The sequence below is a fragment of the Gallinula chloropus genome (assembly GCF_964237585.1).
Source record: "Gallinula chloropus genome assembly, chromosome: 10".
Lineage (NCBI taxonomy): Eukaryota > Metazoa > Chordata > Aves > Gruiformes > Rallidae > Gallinula > Gallinula chloropus.
In genome coordinates this window covers 1,918,294-1,942,824 of record NC_140095.1, presented here as the reverse complement: position 1 = coordinate 1,942,824, position 24,531 = coordinate 1,918,294, and the positions used below count along the sequence as shown (strand labels likewise).

The following is a 24,531-nucleotide window of genomic DNA, read 5'->3' as shown; positions in this document are numbered from 1 at the left end:
GCTCTGGGCTCCTGCTTCACCTTTCTCCCCAGCGAGGGGGAGATTTTGCCAGACGATCTCCAGGTCATCCAGATCTCCTTCAGTTCCACCATCCTGGGGAAGTTCACAGAAGAATTCAAGTTCAATGTGAATGGATCCCCTGAGCCCGTGACCTTGACTATCAGGTGAGTGGGGAGGTTACAGGAGCTTGGTGGGCACCTCTGGAGTTATCTCTGGGTAGTGATCTCCCACCTGCCTCATTTTCTGGCGAAGCAGAGAGAAAAAGGTGTTGTGGGAGGTCTTGGCATGGGGATGCTAGGTTAAGAGCTGAGAGCCTTTAACCTTGGCTCCAGTTTGAACCTTGCAACCCAGGGGTGATGACCTTCCTTCCTTCCTACGCCCTCAATATACCCTGTTTAACTCTGAAAGACTTGGGTGCCTGTGGGAAGCACCTTGGCCTTCTTGGTGGAGCTTTCCAGGACACTCTTGGCACGGAGTTTGGCAGCGACAGGTTCCTATCGTGACCCTTTGACACCCCAGTGTGATGATCCTGGGTCTGGAAGTGACTACCCATGCTGGGAAAAGTTTAACTGGAAAGGTGTGGAGATGCCTGCTGCCCAGGGTGGGTACCAGGAGCTGGTAGCTCCTTCCCTCTTTGGGTTGCGGCAGGCGTGTGATGGGCTGTAGATGGGTCTGGGATGGGTCTGTGATGTCCCACGTAAAGGCACAGCGAGGCTAAAAGCACTTTGGAGACCCTTGAGCAACAGGCCAGCCTGGGTGATTTTGTGTTTTATAATCCTCTGTTAAGAATCCACCCAACCTGGGTAGCAGCAGGCTCAGCGTCATCCCTCGCACTCCTGTGTTGGGACAAGGTGTCCTCCCAGCTCCTGTGCAGCGAGTGCTGCGCTGCCTCCTTCCTGCAGCTGGAAAAGCGCCGATGCAGGAGCCTGGGAGCTCTCTGCAGCAAGAACTCGGGCATCATCCTGTGGGCCGGTGCTGGTGCAGAAGATAATCTGCACCAAGCCGAGGAGGGGAAAGAGAAAAGGCTGCTAAGAGAGTCAAAGCTCCTTTCTCAGGCTCTCAGCAGCGGATAAACTTGTCCCAGTGGGTCATAACCATGGGCTGTTGGGATAGTGTGGTGTAGGCAGGCAAGATGTGGGGCTGGCTGTGCCTCCTCGGCCAGCAGCCTCCTGCTAGATCAAGGTAGCCAAGAAATGAAAGGAATCTGCAGTGGGTTTTGCTGGTGAGGCAAGAGAAACCGGTAAAAACAGAACAAGAAGTTTATTGCTTGAAGAGAGAGCGGGGAGTCAGTGTGACCAACTGGAGCTTCAAGACACCCACCCACCCGCTCGAGCTGAGCGCCCCGCTCCTCGGGAGGCTTTGAATGCTGGATTGAGTCCCATGCGGAGAACAACTCCCATTTGGATGTGAGCTGGCTGGTGGGACACTGGGCTATGAAGAAGGGAACGAGGATGAGTGTTTGAGCAGTTCTTTGTTATCCTTCCCACTCAGCAAGAACCCCCGAGTCCACTAATGCTGCCATAGATGTGATCGTTCCCAAAACATCCGCGTTTCCCCCCCAGGTGGAGCTGGGCTCGGGTGGCATCAGCCATGAGGTGAATTCATGAATGGTGTGTGGCTACAAGGGCCGATTTCAGGCAGTGATGGCGAGTTTCAGAGTTTGGAGCTGATTTTAGGGACAGGAGAGGAGGTGTGGTGGGTTCAGGGCCCCGTGTTTGGTTTAAGATGTGTTGTTCTTGGCTGTGTCAGCAGTGAGAAGCTGATACATTCCTGTGTAGAATTGTTGCTGATCTTGTTGTGGTTGGTGGGTGTCTGTGCGCTCCCTAGGATTCTGATAACTGTGTGGATCCAGATCTCCTGAGAAGACGCTCAGCCACTCAATGGAAACGCTGGCTCCAGCTGAGAAGAAGGGAACCTGAGGAGGGTTACTCCATTGAGTCCGCTTTTGTGTGGGCATCTCTACCCATGCGTTAGAGATGGGGAAACTGAGTCACGGAGCCATCGCTTGTTTGGGGCCCCTCATTGAGCCAACTTGGGGGCATAGCTTTGCCCTATCCTGCCTGACACTGTGCCCTAAGCCCCATCTGATAGCTGCTGGCCACCTCCTGTCCCCTTGAATGAGGGCAAGGGTGTGAGGGGCTGGTTTGAAACCCGCCGTGGTTCTGACACCGGCTCTTACCCGCCCGAGCAGCAGGGAGAGCTGAAAGCTCTGCAGTTCTCTAACTCAGCCAGTGCCTTGTCTGTCTGTCCTCACAGTGGCTGCGTCATTGGACCAACGTTCCACTTCGATGTGCCTGCCCTCTGCTTCGGTGACGTCTCCTTCGGTGAGTGCGCCCTGGGCTTGGACCGTGGGCCGAGAGGTCCATGCGTTACCGAAACAGGGCGCTTGGAACCTCAGAGCACCCAGAATGTGTGTTCCTCTGCAGCAGCAGCCTTCAGGGTGTTAAAAGCAGGACTGATACCCTTGGCAGCAGAATGGCTGCGAGGGTATCAGTCCCTGAAATGCCCCGGGAATGGGAGATGGGGAAAAAAGGGTGATGCTGGCGGGGGGAAGAAGGGCGGTGCCTGGGAGGGGGAGAAGGGCGACGCTGGGGTTGGGGGAAAAGGGAGATGTTGGAGGGGGAGAAGGGTGATGGAGCTGTGAACCAGCCTGGAGCTGCTCTGGATAAATGTTGGGAGGACAGGAGCCATTCAGTCCCCTGACCCTTAGTGTGAAATGTTAATTAGTGCTGGGAGGGCACCTTGTTATCACATACCCCATAATATGCCCAAGCCATAGCTCTGCGCAGAGCTCCTTCCCTGTGTGCCCCCACCCCGAAAGCCCAGTTCTGCTGTGCCAGCAGCGCTGGTGGCTGAGCATCCAGAGCTCCATTGAAATGCAGGTTCTGGTTCTCCATCTCTGCCTCACAAAAGGCTTTTTACTGAGATGAGCTGAAGTTTTTAATGGGAAATCAGTTGTGGATTGATGGAAGGGCCATTATCGAGATGGGCCAGCCAAACCAGATGTCTTCTCCTGGGCTGGTCTCCTGCCTCTGCAGAACATCCCCACTGAGTGGGGTTATGCCACTGGTGCGGCAGGGAAAGCGGGTGTCAGAGCTTTTTGAGCAGTAATGAGACGTCGCCGTTCGTTAGGGAAGGTGAGACACGGCTTCTGCTGATTTCTCAGCCAGTGTCAGGCTCAGCTCCTGCCAAGTGGGCTGCAAACCTTCACGTGCTCCATCTGGTCACCCTGAAACAGGAGATGCCGTAAGGCTCCAGCTAACAAAACTGCATCAGAGGGCTTTGCATCGGGCTGTAGCTCCCCATTTCATCCATCCCTGCTTTTACTGCAGCTTCTCCTTGGTGCCAACCTGCTCTTCCGTATTGCAAACCATAGGGGGTGTTCATGGGGAGTTTTACGGATCCGATTCTGGGAGTAAATGCTCTGTCTGGCTGCTCACTCTTACGTGAGACGTAACCGGTGCTGGTGTCGGGGCAGCTGAGAGAGAAAAACTCATGGCTTTGGGCATCAGAGCTGCCAAGGAGGGATCTCCATCACCAGCCTGGCACAGAGCTTCCATGGCAATTAATTCCTTGCTGGGCTTCTCAATTAGCTGCAGTTGAGATTGAAGAGAGCCAAAGTCCAGGCGCAGTTTTACCGTGAGAGGCTGTTCAGCCCAGGAATGGTGGGATAACGGGGGCATAAATCCCTCTGTGTGTCTCTTCCCCAGGCTTCCCTCACACCTTGTCCTGTCGCCTCAAAAACACCTCCTTGGTGCCCATGACTTTCCACCTTCGCATCCCCGGGGACGGCTCGGGAGGGCCCAGCGTTACCAGTGCTGCTTGGCTGTTGAACAACGATCCTGAGCCCTGGAGATGGGGAGTTGAAGGTTCCATCAGGCCGGCTGAATTTACCATCGAGCCTCGCAGCGGGACCATCCGCGCCCTGGGATCCAGGAATATCAAGGTGTGGGGAGAATCCGTCCGGCCGTGCTTCAGCAGATGGAGCTGAAGCTTCACTGGTGGGGAGGGTCCGGGGGGGGCTTTAGTGATGGGAGGCAGATAGATGCACTTCTGTTGTTTGGGTTGGTCCGGGATGTTTGTGAAGGGGCATCGGTTTGTTTCCAGAACCATCCGCTGAGCATCCTGTGCCCTACGGTCAGGTGCGGAAGCCACGTGTGTGCCTGAGCGCTGCGTGGAGCTGTGGCTTTGGCTTAACCGTGGGCAGAGGAAGGATGAGGACAGCGGGTGGCCATTAGAGAGATGCCCTTGTGTAAAGCAGTTTGCTTTTCTTCCCGGACTTGTTTTCCCTCTCCCAGTGAGCAGAGGAGCTGCATTCACTGCAGCCATCCCTAGGGGGGGCTGAAGCAGCTCTGCCACGTGTGACCTGCACCCAACTTCTGGGGCCCTTGGCATTTGGCCCTGGCTGTAAAGCTGAACTCGCTGGGTTTGAGGTAATGCATTGCCCCGGGATCTACGCTGTTGTATCTGAGATTAGAACTGAGATGAATTTTAATACAGTGGTGAGCAGAGCAGTTGTCTGATTAGGCTTTAATTCAGCTTACACACACCCTGTTAACCACACAGGGTGTTGAACCAAGCAGATGCTGTCAGGAGACCTTTATTGCTCTCAGACTCTGCTCTACACATGGAGCAGCAGAAGGATTAGGGGAAAATCCTTCTCCTTACCATGGAAGGAGAATCAGGGGACGCCACACACGGAACGATAGTTTTTGGGGGTGGTGAAGGTCTTTGACGGTCTTCTCTGTCACCAGGTCACCCTGTGCTCCAACACCGTGAAGAAGTACAAGCTGGCGCTGGTGGTGGATGTGGACGGTGTCGGCAAGGAGGTGCTGGGGCTGCTCCTCACAGCCAGGTATCGGCGCTTTCCTTTGCGGCGTGTCCTCTCTCCTGGTGCATCGTCTCTCCTCCCCTCACACAAAGGCCAGCTCCAAACGAGAAGTATTACTTAATGAGCTCGTTAAGCAGGGCTTTGAAAGCAGCCAGTGTTGAGGAGCATCTGTGCTCACCAGACAGGCACAGCCCCCAGCCTTTTCCTAATTATATTAATTAGATTAATTATAGACCTATTTCTTTGGTGGGTGAGGTGTAACAGACTTCCAAAGGGCTGTCTCTCTCCTCCTTCCTGCAAGCAGTCAGTGGGGGAACTGTGTCTGTGTTGCCACCAAAGCACAGTGTTCCTTTGGGATGTGGGGAGCAGCCTGGTGTCTGTCTGGCTTAACAAAGGCACGTGCTAATGGGGAAGGGGCTTAGGGCAGGACTGGTGCAGGAAAAATAACAGCAAGATCTTCCGAAGGAGAAACAGAGTCCTTGATGCTGAGGAGAGCTCAGGTTTTGCTGCTTCCCTCTGGTCCTTTTAAGCATGAATGTTCTCACACTTAAGCTGGAAGTCATCCCTGCTGCAGCCAGGCTGGATCCCGCTGTGCTGTGGGTGTCGGTGTCATTACCAGTAGGATGCAGCTCACTGGTGCTTTTCCGCCGTCTGGTCAGTGTCTGGGCTGTGATTTTATTTTTAACAACCACCCACTGCGTAAGGCAGGGGCTGGCTCGGACCTTCCATCGCCACAGCAAGCAGTTGAGGCTCTTCAGGCCCCTTTTCTGGAGAGGAGGGAGTAGTTTCTGCTGAGATACTGGGCCATACTGCACCAATCCTTGGTGGGAAGGTTCCTCCAGAGCTCAGGGCTTGCTGTGGGAATCAAAGGGAATACAGGAAGCTGAAGGTGATTTATTGCTGTCGGGGTAATACATGTCTGTCTGACAGTGACAAATGTGTTCCGCTCCTCTGTGCCCTATTCAAGGAGGAAACAAATTCTACGTTCTCTCAGTATCTCTAATTCCCTTTGGGACATCTCTTTGCCTAGATGCATCGCTCCTGAGCTGGAAGTGCGGGACCCCACTGTGACATTTGGCCGGTGCTTCCTAAACTTCCAGTACGAGCGGCCGCTGACCCTGGTGAACAAGAGCCGCGTTCCAGCCTGCTACAGGCTCCTTCCTCAGGTTTGGCATCGCATCTGCCCTCAAGAGTTATCCAGGGGTTTATTAAGGGGATGAAAAATAATAACAAAGGGGTGGGGTAAGACCTTGCTGGTTTATATTCAGATGGGTTCTTGTTTTCAGCAAACCTTTGGGTGTAGAAGAACCGCACCACCCCCCCCCCCCCCGCATATAGACTTTGGGAAGAGGTTTGTATTCTAGTCTTTAGGTTGATTTTATGCAGGGTGTTGAAAAGCTGCTGTGAGGAGGCTGCTGGCATGGGTGTGTATGCCTGTGGGTGCAGCAGCTTTTGGACCCCCTTGGGATTCAAAGCCCATCCCGCTCTCCTAGCTGGGTTCCAATGGTAGATGTTAAGGAGTGCAGGTTTCTTCGGAGGTCACTCTGAATTTGGGTTTGATTCTGTCTCTTACAGAAGCACAAGCAGGGTGATGCTGTGCTGTACTGCAGCCCCGTGTTCTCTGGGATCATCAAGCCTTACAGCACTGTCAGGGTCCCGTTGGTGCTGGAAGCCCAGAAGTTGGGACATCAGTCTGCTTCTGCTGTGCTCGCTGTGCTTGGGAACAAGAAATCCCCATTGGTGAGTCCTCGAGGTTCCTAATTCCAGGGATCCTTCCCGGGGCTGCAGTACGCAGCCAGGGTGGACAAGGAAAGGGGTTCGTGGTACAAGCAACAGCCAAGGTCTAGAGGAGAGGAAGGCTGGTGGGACTTCTTGGGCAGGTGACAGTCTGAGAGTCCGATGTGGCACATCATTATAGATAGGGGAGACAGGATAACGAGCGCAGTCTGCAACTCAGCATGGTCCCTGGAGCTGAGACTCTGCTGCGTGATTAGGTGAGCAGGAGCTGCTGCTTCAGAGCAGGAACTTTTGTTCAGGAGGGCACTGGGACACCCTGTGTGAGAAACCACGCTGAGAGCTTGGCCCATCACGTCGAGAAGTATCTGTCTTATCTGCGTAAAGCCCTGTGCATCTCCACACCCCTGGCATCTGCAAGGCAGGGACTCTTCCTTTTTCCAGCACAGGCTTGGAAATGGTGAAGCATTCCTGACGATGTTTCTGGAGCCTCCTGAAAGATGCTGTTAGCGTTCAGGCATGCACAGCAGCAGCAGTGACAGCAAGATGTAGGCAGGAGAATGCCTTGTGTAGTGTCCTGGCTTCATCTAGCTGAAATCTAGAACAAATGTAGTTAATTAAATTTAAGTTTAGAATGATATTAACTTTGGAAGCGGCTGTTTCAGGATGTCTTGCCATCTCTCTGAGCATGAAGTAGGATGCTACAGGAACCTTAAGCTTTCTGTACCCAAAAGGGAGGCTGGCCTTTTGAAAGCAGGCTGGGGATTGAAACTGTCATTAAAACAGATGGAAACAATGCTGCTCAATCCCTGGATGCCAGGAAACATCTCAAGCCTGGCCTTTGTGGCTGTGCTGGTAGGAGAGACAGGCAAGCCTGAAGTGGGACAAACCAGTTGCTTGGGCATAGACGGGGTGTTTCCCTGGAAAAGGGGGATTTCTGCCCTCTAGAACCAGCCTGCCGTTTAACTGCAGGTTCCTTGCAAATCTTTTCTCCTTGAGCTAACAGCTTCTGGGTTCAAAGCTTCACCTTGCCTAAAGTATTTGCCTTTGGAAGTGAACGTCATCTTCATTTTCCTTGTGCTTCAGCTGGAGGATCCCAGCTCTCCCTGGCAGGGGGTTGAGTGGCTCCACAAGCCCGTGAAGTCGGTCTTTAACATGCAGCATTTACGCTCCCTTGCCGCGAGCGCCGGTAGAGGCTTCCCTGGGTGTACTGAGCTCAGGGATGGGAGTTTCTAGCCATGGGGCGGCATTCTCCCTGTTTCCTATAGCCTAAGCAGAGTAGTGGATTCATCTGAAGTTTTCTGGGCTAGCAGAGCATCAACTTGCACATGCTGCACTGGTGGCAAATCCTCCCCATAGGGATCCTGTGACGTCAGCCTGACCCCGGGGGAGTGGCTGCAGTGCGTCACGATGGAGCAGAGCGCGAGCTGGCTCTGAAGTCACCCCGTCAGCGCGGATACCGAGTCTGCGGCCGCACCTTGCGTTGCGTTGAGTCCCTCTGGGTGTCTGTCGCTTGGTGTTGGGCTTGCAGCGGCTGCGTGCCAGCTTTGGTGTGGTGTATTCTGTCATCCTCTGTGGGAAGGAGCTGGTAAAACCCAGACCTGGGGTTACTGGTGGTCACTTGGACCACGGCTGTCTGCCAGGGACAGATGCTCTTCTTTCCTAAAGGATCTACCGTGACGTTATGGTACCCAGAAGCAAAGCCAGAGTGGTGCTGGGGTTTGTACGTGCAGCAGTATTACCCAGAGCAAAACTCCTGTCGCCTTTCACGGGTGTCACATTGCCCGTCACGCTGTTGAACAGGGTTTTTCTTTCCCCCTTGAAGAAGACAGCAGATGAAGAGTTTCGTTGGCTTTTTAATAAGCCTTCTCCTTGGTGAGGATTCATTGTGTTAGTGCACGTTCCCTCGTTAAAACCAGCTAGCCTGAGCATCTTCCAGATGTTATTGTGTCCACCTCCAGAGGGCTCTGCCCTGCCTTTGCTGCTTCCACCCCACTGCTACCGGGAAGCCAAGGTAGCTGGTGAGACACAGCTCTTCCCTCCAGCTCCTTCTTCCTGGCAGCTCTGGGCAAGCATCAGTAAGACCTCAGCTCTCCCTACCTCCCTCCTCCCGGAGCGATGAAACATCTATCATCACACAGCTTTAGCTTCCTATTTTTGAGGTACCAGCCTTGGTACGTGGCTTGTTGGGGGTTTTTTGGCTCTTGCACAGTGCGCTGTCAAGAGATGAGTGTTTACAGACGCTGCTCCTTCTGCCTGAACTGGACTAGTGATTCTGACAGCTGTCAGTGCCTTTTCCTCGAGTGGGCCATCGTTAAAGGTTTTCCATCACAGAGGCTGGTTTGTCCTGAGGTTAAATCCCACTCCGTGTCCTCCGGTGAATCGCACAGAGATTGTCAGTGCTGGGAGTTCTGTGTGTTCGGGTTCTGTTGAAAGGTTGAAGTGTTCTTAGGAGCTGGGCTTGTTCAGCCTGGAGAAGAGAAGGCTTTGAGGGGACCTCATTGCAGCCTTCCTGTCCCTGAAGGGAGGAGAGGAACAGGAGGGAATCAGCTGTTCCAAAGGGCAGACACTGGCAGGACAAGGGGGATGGAGTGAAACTGAATGAGGGAAGGGTTAGATGAGATATCGGGGGAAGTTCTTTCCAGAGAGAGTGGTGAGGGCCTGGAAGGAGCTGCCCAGAGAAGGGGTGGGTGCCCCATCCTTGGGAGTGTTCAAGGGAGTGTTGGATGGGGCCCTGGGCAACCTTGTGTAGCTCCAGGCATGGAGGTTGTTGGCCCTGCCTGTGGCAGGGTGTTGGAGCTCTCTGGTCCTTGAGGTCCCTTCCAAGCCAGACCGTTCTATGATTCGGAACTGGTGAAGTCCAAGCAGAGCAGATGAAGTTCCCTGGTTTTTAGCGCTGTGAGAAGGTGGCTCAGCACAGGAACCCGTCTTCCTCCTCCTACCATGGCCTTTACAAGAAGAAAACTTGGAGGGTCTCAGGCTCTGGAGAGAAAAGCAATCCTGCTTGAGGGACAGAATGAATAATGAATCTCTTGTTCCTGTAGTACTGGGAGTGCCCAGAGGCAGCACCGAGAGGCAGCCAACGGACGTGATCTCTGCTGCCAAGAGCCTGCTTTGCTGGGGGCTCGCGCTGGTTTTCAGGGGGCAGCTTTGTGGGGGATGCGGAAGAAGTTACCGGCCAAGTGTGGCTGTCTGGAAGTCCTAGAGGACAGTTTGGGGCAAGATCCAGCGGGAAAAGGAGCGGGAGCAAGAAAAGGGGCAGGAGCAGGCATGGGGTAGAGGAAGGAGAGCTGAGCAAGGGGGAAAATACAAGTGTGGGGAGCTGGTTTTCTTTATCCCCCAGTAACAGGGGCCTGTGGCTTCCTGATGGGATCACTGTAGATCCCACACTTGCTCCAGGCCTTCTGCATCAGTGTTACAACACCTCAAACGACCGACAGCCGTAATCACCCTCCAGTCTAGGGGTGCCCTGAGAGCCATCTCTTCTTTAAACTTTCCCTTGCCTTTGTTTTTTTAATCTTCCCTACCTGGACAGGACATCAGCTTGAAGGCCGTTGGAGAGGGACCAGTTGTCCACGTGTATCCCAGCAAGATCGATTTTGGCGATATCCAAGTTCTGGCGGACGCTTCTCGCACTCTCTACCTCTCCAACCAGAGTGTTATCCCTGCGTCCTTCCGGGCAGAGGTGGTAAGTATCTGTGGGGATATTTCCCAACAGAAATGATGGCTCCATAGCAGCCTGGGACTTGATTTTTGCACGTGATGTTTCCATGTCGCTATCTGAGAGAGCAGCAAGGTATTCCACCGCAGCGCAGCAAGAGAAGCCCAGCACTGGGGGACCCCTCAGGGAGGCAGGGAGTTTTCCTGGATGGTTGAGCAGAAATTGATGCCAGGTCCTTTTCACAAGTTCTGGCTTTACATTGTGGGAGGTGTTTTGCTCTGAGCTGTGTATTTGGAGCTCTGAGATGAAGAGAAGCCCGTAGCCTTTTTCTCCTGAAAGGAGCACGGTTTTCCTGATCATCTCCCTGCTCTCTCTGCGTCTGTTTCAAGCTCCTCCTGGTGATGGAGACCATTGCTCTGCTGCCAGCTTGCTCCCTGTGAATGTGACTTTAGAAGGACTGGGGGGTCCAGTGCCCTGATCGCCCCATCTGTAAAGGGCAATCTGGAAAACACAAGAGGAAGAGAGAGGAAGCTGGGGCCGTGCCCACAGGGCACAGCTGGCAGGTTTCTTCCTGCTTGTTTCTTCACTGCCCCTCTGTAAACATTCAGAGCTGGATTTCCCGAAGCAGAGAGTGCCAGGGCACCTCACTGCGGCTGATGATCAGTGGGAACGGAGTGCTTCAGTCCTGGGGGGGCTGTTGGGAAGCACTGCCCAACTCTTGGGGAAAGAAGACTTTGGGCATCAGGATTTTGCTCAACCCGTTTGGCAGAGTTTATCCTTCAGGCTCTCGGCCATATCCCCCGGCTGCGTGGCTGCTGCAGTGGGGTTTGAGCAGTCCTGGCCTTGAGCCTTTGTGCAAACCCGTCTGTGGGGAAGCCAGGAGAGATGCAGCTTGCCTTGGTGTGCTCTCCCTAGGGGAGGCTGGAGGGGAATAAAGCTTCTCCCAAGGATGAGCATCCCTTGGGCTGGGCAAAACAGGGTTAAAGAAGTGGGTCTGTTAAAGGAGGGTGCAATACAAGCTCCAGCATAGTTGCTGTTTCCAGACGCTTGGATTTAGGGAAACGAAGCCTTTATGGATTTACCCTCATGTCTTTAGTCCTTTCTCCTGCACCCCAGAAGAGAGCAGGGTCCGTGGTGTCCGTGCTCACTTAGCGTCTGCCGTGTCTTACAGGCTGGCAAACGCTCGCGCTGCAGGATTGAGCCCAGTAAAGGAGTGATCCCCCCCGAGACCAAGGTGGCTGTGACTGTCATAGCAAACTTGGATGACATTGAACAATTCAAGGACAAGGTGATCGTGTCCATAGAGAACAGCCACAGCTACAACGTCCTGATCCGGGCTTTCGGCATTGGCACCACCATCGTCACGGACAAACCACTTGCTCCGGAGCTCAACTTGGGCCCCCACTTCAGGTAAGTTATCTGTCTGCTCCGGGCTCTACTGTGGGCCCAGCAAGGAGGAGTTCTGCTGAAATCCTTGGGGCCGGTTCTCCTCCAGCACTCCAAGTTCTGGCTCGGTGCCACTGAAGCCCCAGGAACTCCTTTAGAAATGTTTTCTGGGCGGTTTTCAAGTTGTTCGATTCCCTCAGAAAGCCACTGAGCCAGACACCAGTTGGGAAATGTTTCCCGACTTGCCCTGGGTCAGAATCCATGTATTTTCTGGCTTGATGGAGTTAAGATTTGGAAGAAAACAGCAGGTTCCAGAAGCCTCCAGCAGGGAAACGTGACATTACAAGTAGAAACACAGTACAGAGTACTTTTTGCAGTAGCCTTGCTGGCTTCTTCACTGGCTGTGGAGTATCGTCTGGCAGCGGCAGAGAACCTTGGCAGTAGCTTGTTAGCAACTCCTTGGCTAAGTTACCAGCGCTGTTCGGTTTCCCTTCTGCCCCAGGGAGTCCGGGAGGAGCAGCAGAATTTGTCTTTGCCCTGTATCATCTCTGAGCTTGCTGTCTCTCTCCTGTCCCCTGCCAGGCTGCTCTCTATCAGATGTAGATACTCTTTCCTCCCTTCTCCTGCCTGTTTTCCTTGCTGTCTCTTCTGCCAGCTGCCACAGCACGGAGCAGCCATGGTGGCTGCAGGACCGGCCCTGAATGGAGGAGAAGTCTCCTGAGGTTGGGTGGGTTGGTCTGCGCAAACAGACCGGCTGCTGGATGCTGATAAACTTAGGGGCAACCAGGGTCTGGCTCTTGGTGTAACTTTGAGCTGGGTCAGTGGTTTTGGAGGTGGATTTGTTGCTGGGTGAGTGGTCAGATAAGGCCAGCGGGGCACTGAAGCCAGGTGGGTGCTGGGAAGAGGCAGTTCCTGAGCCATTTTCCATCTCTGCTTCTCTTCTAGCCTACGTCCCTGTTGTTACCGCTTCAAGATAACGAACGCAGGACGACGCATCCATCAGCTCTATTGGAGAATGGAAGGTTCCCCCCCATCTCCCCGTCGTGATTGTCTCCCTGCCACCCAAACCAAGGGCAAAGGTTCCTCCAAGACCTCCAGACCTGCCAGTCCCGTGTTTAAGCTTCAACCCCTGACAGTGGAGCTGATGCCAGGCCAGACTGTGGAGATGACTCTGGAAGGCTCCTCCAGCACTCCTCAGGTGAGGTTCCCCCCCGGGTGCTGAGCTTTCCCCATCGCATCACCTCCACTGGGGCTTCTCCTGCAGCCCCTTGACTTCTCCCTGGGAATATGAACAAGTGCTTTCAAGAAAATATCTCAACGCCCCGAGTGACCATGTCAGCACCAGTTGCACTCCTTGCTGGCCACCATCAGTTCCCAAGGGGTTTTTTTGGGGTGTTTCTATAGCTACCATCAAGGCAACTTGCCCATACCAAAATAGGGGCTGAAGGAACAGGGGCAAACGGTGGGTTACAGGGAAGGAAGGGCAGAGAAAATAAGTTAGGCTTAGCCTAGGAGCAGAGGCAGGGAGTGGATTGAGAAACCGCGAGGTAATTTCTCTGGGGGAAGCAGGGAGTAAAACAAAGGCCCTGGGAAGGGAGGGGAGCGTCTGGGAGCAGCGTTATTTTCCCTCTGCAGACAAACATGGGCAGAGGGCTTGCTTAGAGCCCAGTCCTGGAGGAGAAAAACGAGCCCAGCGCAGCAGCCAGAATGGTGGGAGTGATGTTCTCCATGGGGGAAGCTGCTCCCAGGGATCATTAGAAGTGACAGTTCCACTTGTATCAGTATTCCCAGAACAGCTCACCCCAGGCTCTCGGCCGGCCCCGTGTCCCAAGGGCGGTCAGGTCCGGCAGCGCCCTTGGATGGCAGCTCAGAGCGGGGGTAGCTCAGCGGGATCGCTGTGTCGTCTTCTTCCTGGCCCCTTCTTTCCAGGGGAAGCTCTGCAGAGGAGCTGCCAGCTAAGCCTGGGGCGCATTCCCTTGCTCCAGGCTCACTGGGCACAGATGTTTAGGCGAAGGTGGAATAAATCTGCATGAAGCTCCTGCTGTGTTTTGAAAGGTGTTTTGAAAGGGTTGCCTCGGCGGAGGCTCCAAGATGTGATTCCCGGCTCAGTTGGTTGCGGTGGGACTGTCCCCGTGCAGTTGAGTCCCGAGGTTTTGCTGAGGTGGAGAAAAAGGTCCAAGAAAGAAACTAAAATGCTTAGGGCATTGGAGAGGGTGTCTTGCTTGGAAATCTTGAGAAGGGCACTGGGAAGCCCTGTGAAGGGCACCTGTGAGGCAAGAGCATGGGGAGCAGATGTAGCTTTGGGTCTTGAGAAGTTGGTACTCTTGAGGTTGGTCAGAAGCCCAACTCCCTGCGGTGCACGTACAACCCAAGAGTTGTGAAGGCTGTAGGCTCCTGGGAGGAGCTGGCTTGTGGAGCTGTACCAGAGGGGGAAGAGTGCAGAGAAGGGCAACCAGACTGGTGAAGGGGCTGGAGGGCAAATCCTACGAGGAACGGCTGAGGGAGCTGGGGATGTTTAGCCTGGAGAAGAGGAGGCTGAGGGGAGACCTTATCACCACCTACAACTACCTGAAGGGAGGTTGTAGAGAGGTGTGCGATGGTCTCTTCAGCCAGGTGACAGAAGATAGAACAAGGGGAAATGACATGAAGCTGTGCCAGGGCAGGTTTAGATTGGATATTAGAAAAAAATTTTTTACTGAAAGAGTTGTCAGGGCCTGCAACAGGCTGCCCAGGGAGGTGGTTGAGTCACCATCCCTGGATGTGTTCAAAAAAAGGGTAGATGAGGTACTTAGGGATATGGTTTAGCATAGGATGGGAATGGTTGGACTCGATGATCTTCAAAGGTCTCTTCCAACCTTGAGATTCTTGTGATTCTTGTGAAGAGTGGAGGGGGAGGAACCTGGGGAAGTAGAACCATGAGAAATCAAGGGAATGGGTTACCCAGCAAGGCTGTGTAAGCTCCTGGATCCCTGGCAGGGTTCAAGGCCAGGTTGGATGGGGCTTTGGCCTGCCTGGTCTAGGGAGGGTGTCCCTGCCCATGGCAGTGGCTTGGACCTAGATGATGTTTTTCAGCATGATGATCATGCTGAGCAGCAGGGCACATCGTGGCGATAACAGTTTGCGGGAGGGGGGGGATTATTCCAGTTCCACCTGACTTTGTGGGTGCCTTTTGTGGACGTTGGGGTGTAGCACTAAGGATTTTGGGAGAGCAGAATAAGTAGGATGGAGCATGAAGAGAGGACTAGCAAGGAGACCAGTGACTGTAGCTTTATGGCAGTGTAATAGTTGTGGAGGGTTGATGGCCAAGATCCCATGGCATGGGTTTATCCAGGCTATCAAATTCCTTCTGTGTCCACGGCTTGCAAATTCCATGGTGTTTTCTGGGCTCGCTGCTGGCACTTGGTGGGTGACGTGTGACTCTTGCCCACAGGTAGTGAAGGAGCGGCTGGTGTGTCATGCCATCGTGGGGAACCAGTTTGGGAAGAGACGGATAATGCAAGTGGCTGTCACGTGCGAGTTCATTGCTCCCACCCTGCAAGTGTCGCCCAGAGCAATGTCTTTCCGGGTGGAGAAGGTAGGTCTCTGGGTTGGGTCCTGGTGTTTAGTAGCATGGCTGAGGACTGAAAGCCCACGGAGGGGTGTGATGGCCTTCAGGGAAGGAAGTTAAACATCTTCTCCAAGTCCTCAGGGCTTTGCCATTGGTTTGAGCAGGACCAAGCTATTGCCATCAACACTGAGATCATCATTTCTCCCCTGTGGGGTTGGGTCCATCTCTCCAGCTCTATTTTGCCTGTGTTGAGCTGGAGGCAGAATCGAGCTGCTGAGCCCATGGCCAGGTGTGTGGGACCCACAAGAACAGCATGGGCCTCTCACAGCCATCCTCCTGTGTTGGGACTGGGGCGGGAGAGCAGGTCGCTGTGGCCGAGCGATGCCAAGCGCCCTCCTCACCCCCCAACCCCCCCGTGAGGTGGTCTGTGAGCAAAGCAACCATGTTTTTAGAGGTGGGACTGCTTAACTTCACCGAAGGGCGGTGAGTCACCCCCCTCCCTGTTTTTTCCCCTTGTCTTTAGCAACCCAGCGATGTCCTGAGCCTTCAGTACAAGCCTCTCTCTTTAAAAAACACCTCCTCCCTGCCGCTCAGCATCGTCCTGATGGTAGAGCAACCCTTCTGGGTCTGCAGTGCGTCCCAGCAGCCCCTGCCAGACCAGGTGAGCAGCCCCAGACCTTCCCGCTGGTGGGGTTTGAAGAAGGAGGGGGATGGGGATGCGTTTCCGTTGGGAAGCCCTCCAGGAGAGGTGGTTATTCCTTTGAATTGGCAGTCAGTTGGCATGAACAGCATCAGGTTTGAAAAGGAGAGAAAAGACCACCTCAGTTGGGGAAATACCTCCTGGCTCTAAGACAACTCGGAGCAGGAACCTAGGTGTGGGCCAACCGTGAGGTGAAGGTGTCTCTTGGAAGCCCTCCTTGGGTGACCTGAAGAGCTGCTTGCTCTCTTTGGGGGCAGCTCTGCCCTTGGGAAGGCCGAGGCGCTTGTCACCTGCGCTGCTGGCGGTGGGAGGTGTGAGACATGGGCTCTGCTAGAGACATGTTGGAAGCACGGCCACCGTTGCCATGCAGGTGATGAGCCCTCTCCAGGCTGAGGGCACAGTGCCCTAGGGCTCATGTTGAGTGTGAAGACAAAGGGGTTCCTCTAGAGTCAGGGCACGCCAGGATTTATTTCCCTCTTGCATTATGGGTGCAGAGCACAAGGGGGTGAGCCTGAGAGTCTCAGAGAAGAAAGTTGTGCTGCATGGTCAGGGGCACGTTATAAAGAAAATGAAGGCTGAAGCAAGAAGCCCACGTTGGGGTTGCACTTTGAACACTGAGGCGTTTTGTGCCACCAGACCTCGGAACTTCATCACACCAGTGGTTAATACTCGTCATCTTCTTGCAGCCCATAAAGCTGGGGACCGGGAAGGAACTTAATCTCTCCATCGGGTTTAACCCTGCTTTTGAAGAGGGTTGGAATAGTTGGGAAGCAGAGAAAACTCTGAAGATACAGTTTCCTGAGCACCCTCATGAGGAGCAAGTCACCATTCGGGGAGAAGTCTTCTTCCCAAATCTCCATATCCAGACCACAACCTTGGACTTTGGCTGCGTCTTGAGTGACACTGAACACCAGCGCCACATCCAGATGACCAACTGCAGCCCGCTGCCCGTCCAGTACCACTGGCTGTTCCTGATGGACGACTCCACAAGGCACCTGAGGTACGTGTACCTCTCCTTGAAGCTCTTCGTCCGCTGTCCCGTTTGTCCTTTGCAAAGCCTGAGATGGTTTGTGTAGCATCCGACAAATCCCTTTCACTTTCCCTTGTGGAAAAAGCACCTCCCAGCTTCAGGCAGGGAAGGTGCCCAGGGAGTGGGGCTTTTCCACAGCTTGAGGTGGGGATTTCCACGGCTCGAGGCAAGCGCCACCTTGAACTGAGTTCTCATGTGTTCAGCTGCCCATGGCATTCACACAGCGGCTGTTGTGTGTGTTCCGGCGCTCGTTGTGTGTTGTGTGTTCCGGTGGGTTCTGCTGCGGCTTTGGGTGCAGCAGTAGGTGTCAGTAGGAGGACTTGTCCCCATGTCCCTTGGCACCAGGGCCACCCAGTACTGGCCTGTGCTTTCCAAGCCCAAGAGCAATCTCTCAGTTGTGCTGTAGCGCATCTCTAAAGGCGTTTTCGAGCGGTTCTTCCCGCTGTGGCCTCTCTTGCATAGGTCAGAAGTTGACTCTGGGCAGTTTAATTGCAGCAGCCAATGGTTTTTCCATACAGCCCCGGGAAACGGAGCGAAGTTACCCATTGAGGGGCAGCTCTTCCGAGTCCTAGAACAATTGGCTCTGCTGGACGCAAGCCCGCAGGTGCTGGTTCTTCCAGCAGATGCCGAGTCACCCAGCTCTGTTGCCTTGAGGGTCGTGAGTGTCCTTCTGGCAGGATCCTCTGCTCCAAAGGGTTTGGCATTGCCCCTTTGCTGGCTCGTTAGCGCTGCGGCCATTTAGGACAGCTCCCTCTTCTGCTCCGCATGTTAATTAAGCGGTAATGTGCTCTCTCAGGGTCCCTCAGGAGACACCATGTGATCCTTGTGGCAGAGCTGGAAATGAAGACGGTCTCCAAGCTATTAACACCTCACATTGCTCACTAAGAGCCCGGCAGAAGGGCAGCATGTCAGATCTATTTTTCTGGTCCACGTTAAGCACTGTTGGTATTGTAAATTATCAGATGAAACTAACTGGGTGTGACATGGAGGGAATCAACCGTCAGGGCTGGTGACGGTGAGATGGACAGAATGGTGGTCAGACCGGTGTGTGGCTGGAGAGTTTCCAGGCACTCCCGGTGCGTGTGTCCCATTGGCACAGGCACCTCCCTTCTCACCCAGAAGAAGTCAGGCTGCCCGAAGGCAGCTGAGGTACCTGGGTGTCCCGTGCAGTGCTGGGCTCTGTCCAGTTGAGGCACAGCAGGCTGGAGGCTCCAACCCACCCCAGCCCCGGCTCCATTCCAGCTCTGGCTCCATCCTGCCTTGTTACACGTACAAAAAGCCACCAGCGTCGCTGCTTGCTCGTACCGACCCGCGGCTGTGGGTCACTCTTGGGGAGATGTTCTTCATCTATGTCTGGCTGAGCCACAGAACTTCTTGCCGTGGCTCTGCAGGTGGGGAAGGCATGGTCTGGGGTGGCAGGTGCTTTTGGGAGGGTGCTGCTGGGTCTGTACCAGCCCATGGCTGCCTGGCTCTGTCCCTTTGCCCTCCAGTCTGGGCTTGTTGCAGGGTTCGTGTGTGTCTCCCTTTGCTGCCACGCTCCCCACCCTGGTGAGGTGTTCACCCCTGTCCCCATCTGCTGCTCCTTGCACCCGGCTGCCGGCACTGCCGCTATACCGGCATCGTTCCCAAGCACTGACCTGCTCTGACCCACTTATGGAGCTGCTGAGCTCCCACCTTGGTGCCGGATCCTGCCAAGGAGCTGCTCCTGCTGCCCTCCCTCCTTCCCACTGCAGCTCCACCATCAAAGCTTTGTTATTTTCCAGGTTAACTCCTCCAACACCAAATTCTTTCACAAAAGCCAAACCACCAAAGGAGGAGGGAGCTCAGCTGGAGTGCCCAGCACCTTCAGAGAGCATCCTCGGGAATGGGAGTGTGGAGGAACCACTTGAAGCCCTGGCAGGGGTGGGGGATTCTGTCCCACAGCCACCAGATGCAGATGACACCCTGGAAACAGAGGTAGGTGATTTTCTACACCTCCCACCAGCGTTGCCTCCCCCAGCTTATGCATTCATTACTGAGTATGGGAGAAGATTTTCCCCATGGTCTTTCCACTTTTAGGCAGGGTGGCTGCAGGATGAGACTGGGTTTGAGGAAGAGGCCCTCCAGCCATGTCTGTCCTTTGCTCCAGGCAGTGGCTCCCTCCTCTCCTGCACCCATTTCCACAGCTGATGTCTCAGTGTCTCTTCCCCTTCCTCCAGGTTTTCCACATCCTGCCGCTGTACGGCGTGCTGCAGCCGGGCGAGAGCGAGCGGGTCAGGGTCACCTTCTCTGGCCATGCAGACATCATTGCCCGCGTCACGGCGCTGTGCCGCGTGGAGGGAGGCCCGACCTATGAGGTTGCGCTGCGTGGGGAGGCCTCGCTCATCCACTACCTCCTGGACAGCACGGAGATGGACTGCGGGCTGCAGGTACCAGGCACTTCTCTTGGCAGGAATCCTTGAGACCATCCCTGGCAGGTGGCTGCCCACCGAGGTCCAGGACTCTCACTGGCTTCTTTGGTTGTTTGGCTTGGAGGTGCAGCTTTGGGGCGACAGGTCCTGTGTCCAAGCTGGTTTTAATGGTCATCTCCATTGCCCTTCCTGAAGCTGGGAATCCCTCCTCTTCAATGAACTCTGGCTCCCAGGGCAGGCGGTGATCTCCAGGGAGTTGTGCCCTGAGACATCCATCTGCAGATCCGCTCCCGGATCCTGGGGTCCAAGGAGATGGTCTCTTTCAGTGCTCTCCATAGACCAACAAAAGGAACCAGGAACAATGTTACTGTGGGCTTCAGTCACCGTGTGAGAGAATGTCCCAGAACAATCCCCATTTTACCTCTTTTCAGTCAGCCCCCCCAACATTGCCAGCTGTTGGCCCTGTACATCTTGCCCCGTGTCCTTGGTTTGCTGTCCCTGGAAGCTCTGCAAATCCCTTTCCTTCTGAAATGCCTCCTTAGTGCCTCTCTGTCAGTGCCAGCAGAATCCAGGCATCCCAGCAAGTACGTGGCTGCCTCGTAAAGACAAGTGATGCCCTACAAGTGGGTCAAGGGATGGTGACTGAGAGCACGGTGGGCTGGCCATGCTGGATGGGGCAGTTGCCTTGATCTGTCCTGAATTTCCTTGGAGCCTTTGCAGAGGCTCTGCTCCATCCAGGGCTCCATCCAGGGCTCCATCAATCCGAGAAGCGGGGGAAGTCCGAGGGAACTAAGCTCACTGGAGATGGATTAGAGACTGAATAGGGGCTCGGCCAAGAAGGTCCTTGGCACTAGTTAAGGGTTGCTGTCCAGACCACTGAGCACCCCCAGCTCAAGGGGGCTGGTAACAGAAGAAGCTTCCTGGTGGGAGCCATGGTCCTCCTTTGTGTTTCAGCTGGCTGTCAGATGACGCCTTAAAGTGCTGAGGACTTGTATCTTAAAATCCTAGAACAGTTTGGGTTGGAAGGGACCTTAGAGGTCATCTTGTCCACCTTCACTGAGCAGGGACATCTTCCACTAGGTCAGGCTGCTCAGAGCCTCATCCAGCCTGACCAGATGTTTCCAGCAGTGGGGCATCCCCCAGTTTATTACTGAGCTTTTTGTGGTGGTTGCTGCACCTCTGCGCGCTGCCATAAATCCCTGCGTGGGTTCCTCAGGTTGGCCTGGGAGAGTCAGGTGCCCGTCCCTCTTCCTCTGCCTCTCTCTTGTGTTGTGTCCATCGGCTCTCATCCCAGTGTCAGCAGGAGGAGATTGCCAACATCCAGATGTGTGTCCTCAGTTTCCCGCCCCTCTGTCTTCTCTCCAGCTGTTTACCGAAGTCACCAAATCAGAGGTCACCCTGCGGAACAGCGGGAAGATGGGATTCACCTACGTGGTGCTGAGCCCCAGCACGGCCACCACGGACAGTCCTCAGCCTGGCGTGCCCCTGGTCCTGCCCAGCACCGTGAGTAGCACGAGGGGTTGACGCTGGCTCCACATCAGGCTGCCCAGGAGGGGGTTATAGGGGAGGAACAAAAGGTTGGGCAAGCAGAGTCCTAGTTGTACCAGGTGAAGTTGTGCTGGTAGCGGCACTGGAGCAGGATGGTGCAAGGTCTCCTGAGCGTCTCCTTCCCCTCAGGGTTGGGTGGTGGGACAGGACTTCCTCCAGGTCCCTGCCTGCCTCCTGTCAGCACTAAGGATGTAAATAGTCCCTCTCTTGGGCACGCAGCTCCTGTGTCGGAACTCGCGCCGGCCCCTCGCTCCTCCAGCTCGTAGCATCCCCTGTCCCAGTGCCTGGGTTCTGCCTGGATCCCTCAGCTGAAGCAGCATTCCTATCCGTGTCCCTCCTGGCAATGGGAAGAGGAGGCCAAATGGCTTTCATATGTCCTCGTGCCAGTCTCCAGGGGTTTCACTGCTCCAGAGGACACGGCTCTGCTTGGCCCTGGGCAGTTGCTGCTGTGCAAGCAGCTTGGCAGGACTTGCTTTTGCAGATGCCGTGTTGGGAGCTGGAGTCCGGGGCTCCGGGGACCAAGAGGCAGGATGTGTCCTGCTCAGCAGCTTCTCCCTGCAGCGTGGGGGGGCGAGCAGGGAGCTGAAGGTCCAGCCCAGTGAGCTGAGAAGAGCTGTGTCTGTGCCCTGTCCCCTGAGCAGTGTTGCCACCTGTTTGTATTGGCTCTCAACCTGCTTGGCATGAGCCCAACTCCAGGCTCAGACAGCTCTTCTCTAGGAGCCCAGTGAGGAGGGGATTTGTGGGGAACCCCTTCATCCCTGGAGCTCGTCCGAGCCTCTGCCTCTGCTTTTCCAGGGGTGTAAGTTTGCAGGTCACTGTGAGTCTAGATCGTGCCATGTACCCTCGGTGTAACCACCCAGGCAGGAGCTGTTGGTTGGGCTCATGAGTAAGAAGTCAGGCTCTTGGACACAAGCCTGGGAGCCATTGCAGTGCCGTGACAGGAGCTGCTGGCCCTGCTGAGAGTTTGGGCACGCCGCTCCTCCTCCACAGCAGCTGGCAGAAGGGCTTTTCTTTGCTGCTTGGGTCTGGCAGAGGGTGGGCAGTGTTGGCAGGAGGACAAACCACAGCCCGGTGTAGGAGACTTGAGCTTTTGGATGCAGGGAAGCTGGAAGGCGATGTGTTGTGTGAGAACCTGCAAGGTGCCTTCTCATCTCAGCTTACCGGTGGTCTGAGCCACCCCTCTGCCAAGCCCTCTGGTTGAATTCCCCTCCTCTTCTTCCACACCTCCAGGGTTACATTGGACCTGGCAGAGAGCAAGTGCTCACTGTCTATCACCTGCCGGGAGTGCCTGGAGTCTTCTGCCGGACCTTCCAGATCCAAGTGGGTCACCTGGAGCCAGAAGAGATCAGGCTGAAAGGAGAGGGGAATTTTCCCAGGATTTATTTGGACCTTCCGAGGAGAATCAAAGGTGAGCACTGTCTGACTGCTCCTCGGGGAGGTCCCCTGGGGGTCTTTTTCTGTCCCCCTGTGTCGTCATGCTCATAGGGCAGCTCACACCCACCTCCACCAAGCCTGGAGGTTTCAGGGCTGTTGTTCTTCTGGTTGCTTTCTAGAAGCACATGGGCTTTGCTCCAGAGAGCCATCCTGGCCAGTGTCATCTGTTGGTGGCCTGGATAAAGGGGACAGCTAGAAAGCAGTGTTGGGGAAAGCTGTAATGTGGGCTGGCAGGGATTTGGGCAGGGGTGGGGGGGATGAGATGCTCCCTTGTGTGGAGGAAGATGGGTGGGAGAGAACATAGAAGAAAAGCAGCATCCTCTTTCCATGCGTTGCTGGAGGAATGTGTTTGTGGGAAGGGCCAACACTGGGGGTGTGGAGCTTCCCAGCTTTAACGGGGACGCCGCTGCGCCCACACTTCTATTTGTGGCTGTTTTCTTCCTTCAGGAAATGAGAACTATGAGCACATCCTCAAAGAGGCAAAAGAAAAGCTTGGAGGAGGCAGCCAGAGAGACGACGCGGTGGTTGTCGGGGAGGCCACGGCCAGCGAGCCACCCATGGACGACTCTGGCACTGTGGTGAGACCGGCTGCTGCCCTGTTTGGCAGGGGCCACCCTCTCCCTGTGTCACTTGTCCCCCTTGCAGCTGGCTCCCCTGGGCTGGCCACAAACATGGGGCTCCTCTGGTAGTAGTCCTTCCCGTGGGTGCCTGAGCTTCCTGAGTGCCCGAGTGGGAGGTCCTGAAGACTGTGCTCAAGCAACTGAGATGTGTCTCCAAGAGCTGTCAGCGCTGATGTGGTTCCCTCATGGAGAGAGCTTTTGTCTGAGCTGCCCTGGCAGCAGCTGGGGACAGGCAGCTAGTTGGAGCTCTGGCAGGTCCTTGACTTGTTTGGTCAGATCAGCTTGCATAAGGGTGGCTGAGCAGGCGAAGGTGCTGGAGTTCATCTCCCTTCAGATATGGTCCTGGCAGATTCTGAGCAGCTGGACAGAAGGACCCCATCATAGACTGTATTGGCAGGGACATGCAGAGGCCATCTACCCCCTGCAGCGAGTAGGGACACCTTTAAGTAAATCAGGTTGCTCAAAGCTTCATCCTTGAATGTCTTCAGGCATGAAGCCTCCACCACCTCCTTGGGCAAGCTGTGCCAGGGTCTCACCACCCTCAGAGTGAAGGACTTCTTCCTGCTTCTTACCAAGAGCAGGGTGGGATTAACTTCCCTTTGCTAACCAGCCACTGTCTTTGTTTTCCTCAGCTGGACGTTGGGCTGCAGATGGAGATGGAGAACATGCTGATAGAGCAGCACGCCCTGGAGCAGCAGAAAGCTCTCTCCTCCGGTTCCCCAGAGGACGCTGCCTTTGACCAGTGTGCTCGTCGGAGGCTTCTCAAGTTAGTAGGGCCCCTGTGCTCTGATGGTAGCGCACAGTGGTGCGCCCCTGCTCCTGGGAGCTCCTTGTCTCTGGGAATAGCTGGGGACTTGAGAAGGGGGTTGGTCCTGACAGTTTGGACGTGCTACCATTGAGCAGCCTGAGGACTTTTTTCCAGTGGCTTTTCACAGCAGAGGAGTTGTGCCCAGTGTCTGTTTAAACTCATTTTATTCTAAGAACCTGTTAGTAGCTGATAAAAGCTTGGACCTGGGTGCCCCGTGACGTACCAAAGTCTTCTTAGCAGAAGATCAGACCTTGGGCTTCATGGGCTGGAGTTTCTCCAGCAGTGACTACAGAAGCACCTGCTTTGTTTGCATCCTCCTCCACCTTAAGGACTCTCCTTGCTTCTCCTTCCAGAGTGGAGCTGCCCGAGTACATCCTGGACTTTGGCCACGTCGTTCTTGGTGACATCCACACGCACGTCGTGAAGATCACCAACCCCGGGCAGCTCCCCACGTCCTTCTGCGCCGACGGACGGGCTCTGTGTGGCACCGGTAACCCATGCTGGAGAGACTTCCCGCGGGCTTGAAGGACCTGTCTCTGACAGATGAGCTGGGGCCACGGGGAAGGGTTTTGAGTGCTCTTTTGCATCGTTTTCTCTTCCTTCCTCCCCCTGCTCGGTGCTCTGCAGCCAGAACTCTCCTGGCCCGCAGTGTGCAGCCACCTGGGCTGCCCTGACGCTTCATTGCGGGGGCTCCGTGGGCTGATCACCTTGGTCACCTCTCAGCATCTTCTGCTCTTGGCTACCAGGAGCATCTCCTGAGTGTCTTTGTGCGCTCCATGAGCTTGTGTTGGGAGCAGATGGGACCCTTGGTGCTTTGGAAGTGCTTTGTTTAGAGTTCGTAA

At 55.0% G+C, this 24,531-nt stretch overlaps 1 protein-coding gene across 1 annotated transcript; it reads left to right on the top strand.

The window, feature by feature from the left end:
• Window positions 1-1,132: 1,132 nt before the first annotated feature.
• LOC311195308 (hydrocephalus-inducing protein-like) lies at window positions 1,133-24,214 on the top strand (the record flags this gene model as incomplete). The annotated part of the gene is made up of 16 exons (XM_084268687.1): window positions 1,133-1,182; window positions 2,257-2,410; window positions 6,407-6,571; window positions 10,101-10,253; window positions 11,398-11,636; window positions 12,558-12,810; window positions 15,043-15,186; window positions 15,683-15,820; window positions 16,546-16,859; window positions 18,653-18,845; window positions 19,088-19,297; window positions 20,645-20,782; window positions 22,058-22,235; window positions 22,709-22,839; window positions 23,514-23,647; window positions 24,043-24,214. The coding sequence occupies 16 exons, from the start codon at window positions 1,133-1,135 to the stop codon at window positions 24,212-24,214; spliced, it is 2,766 nt and encodes a 921-aa protein (XP_084124813.1).
• Window positions 24,215-24,531: the final 317 nt, after the last annotated feature.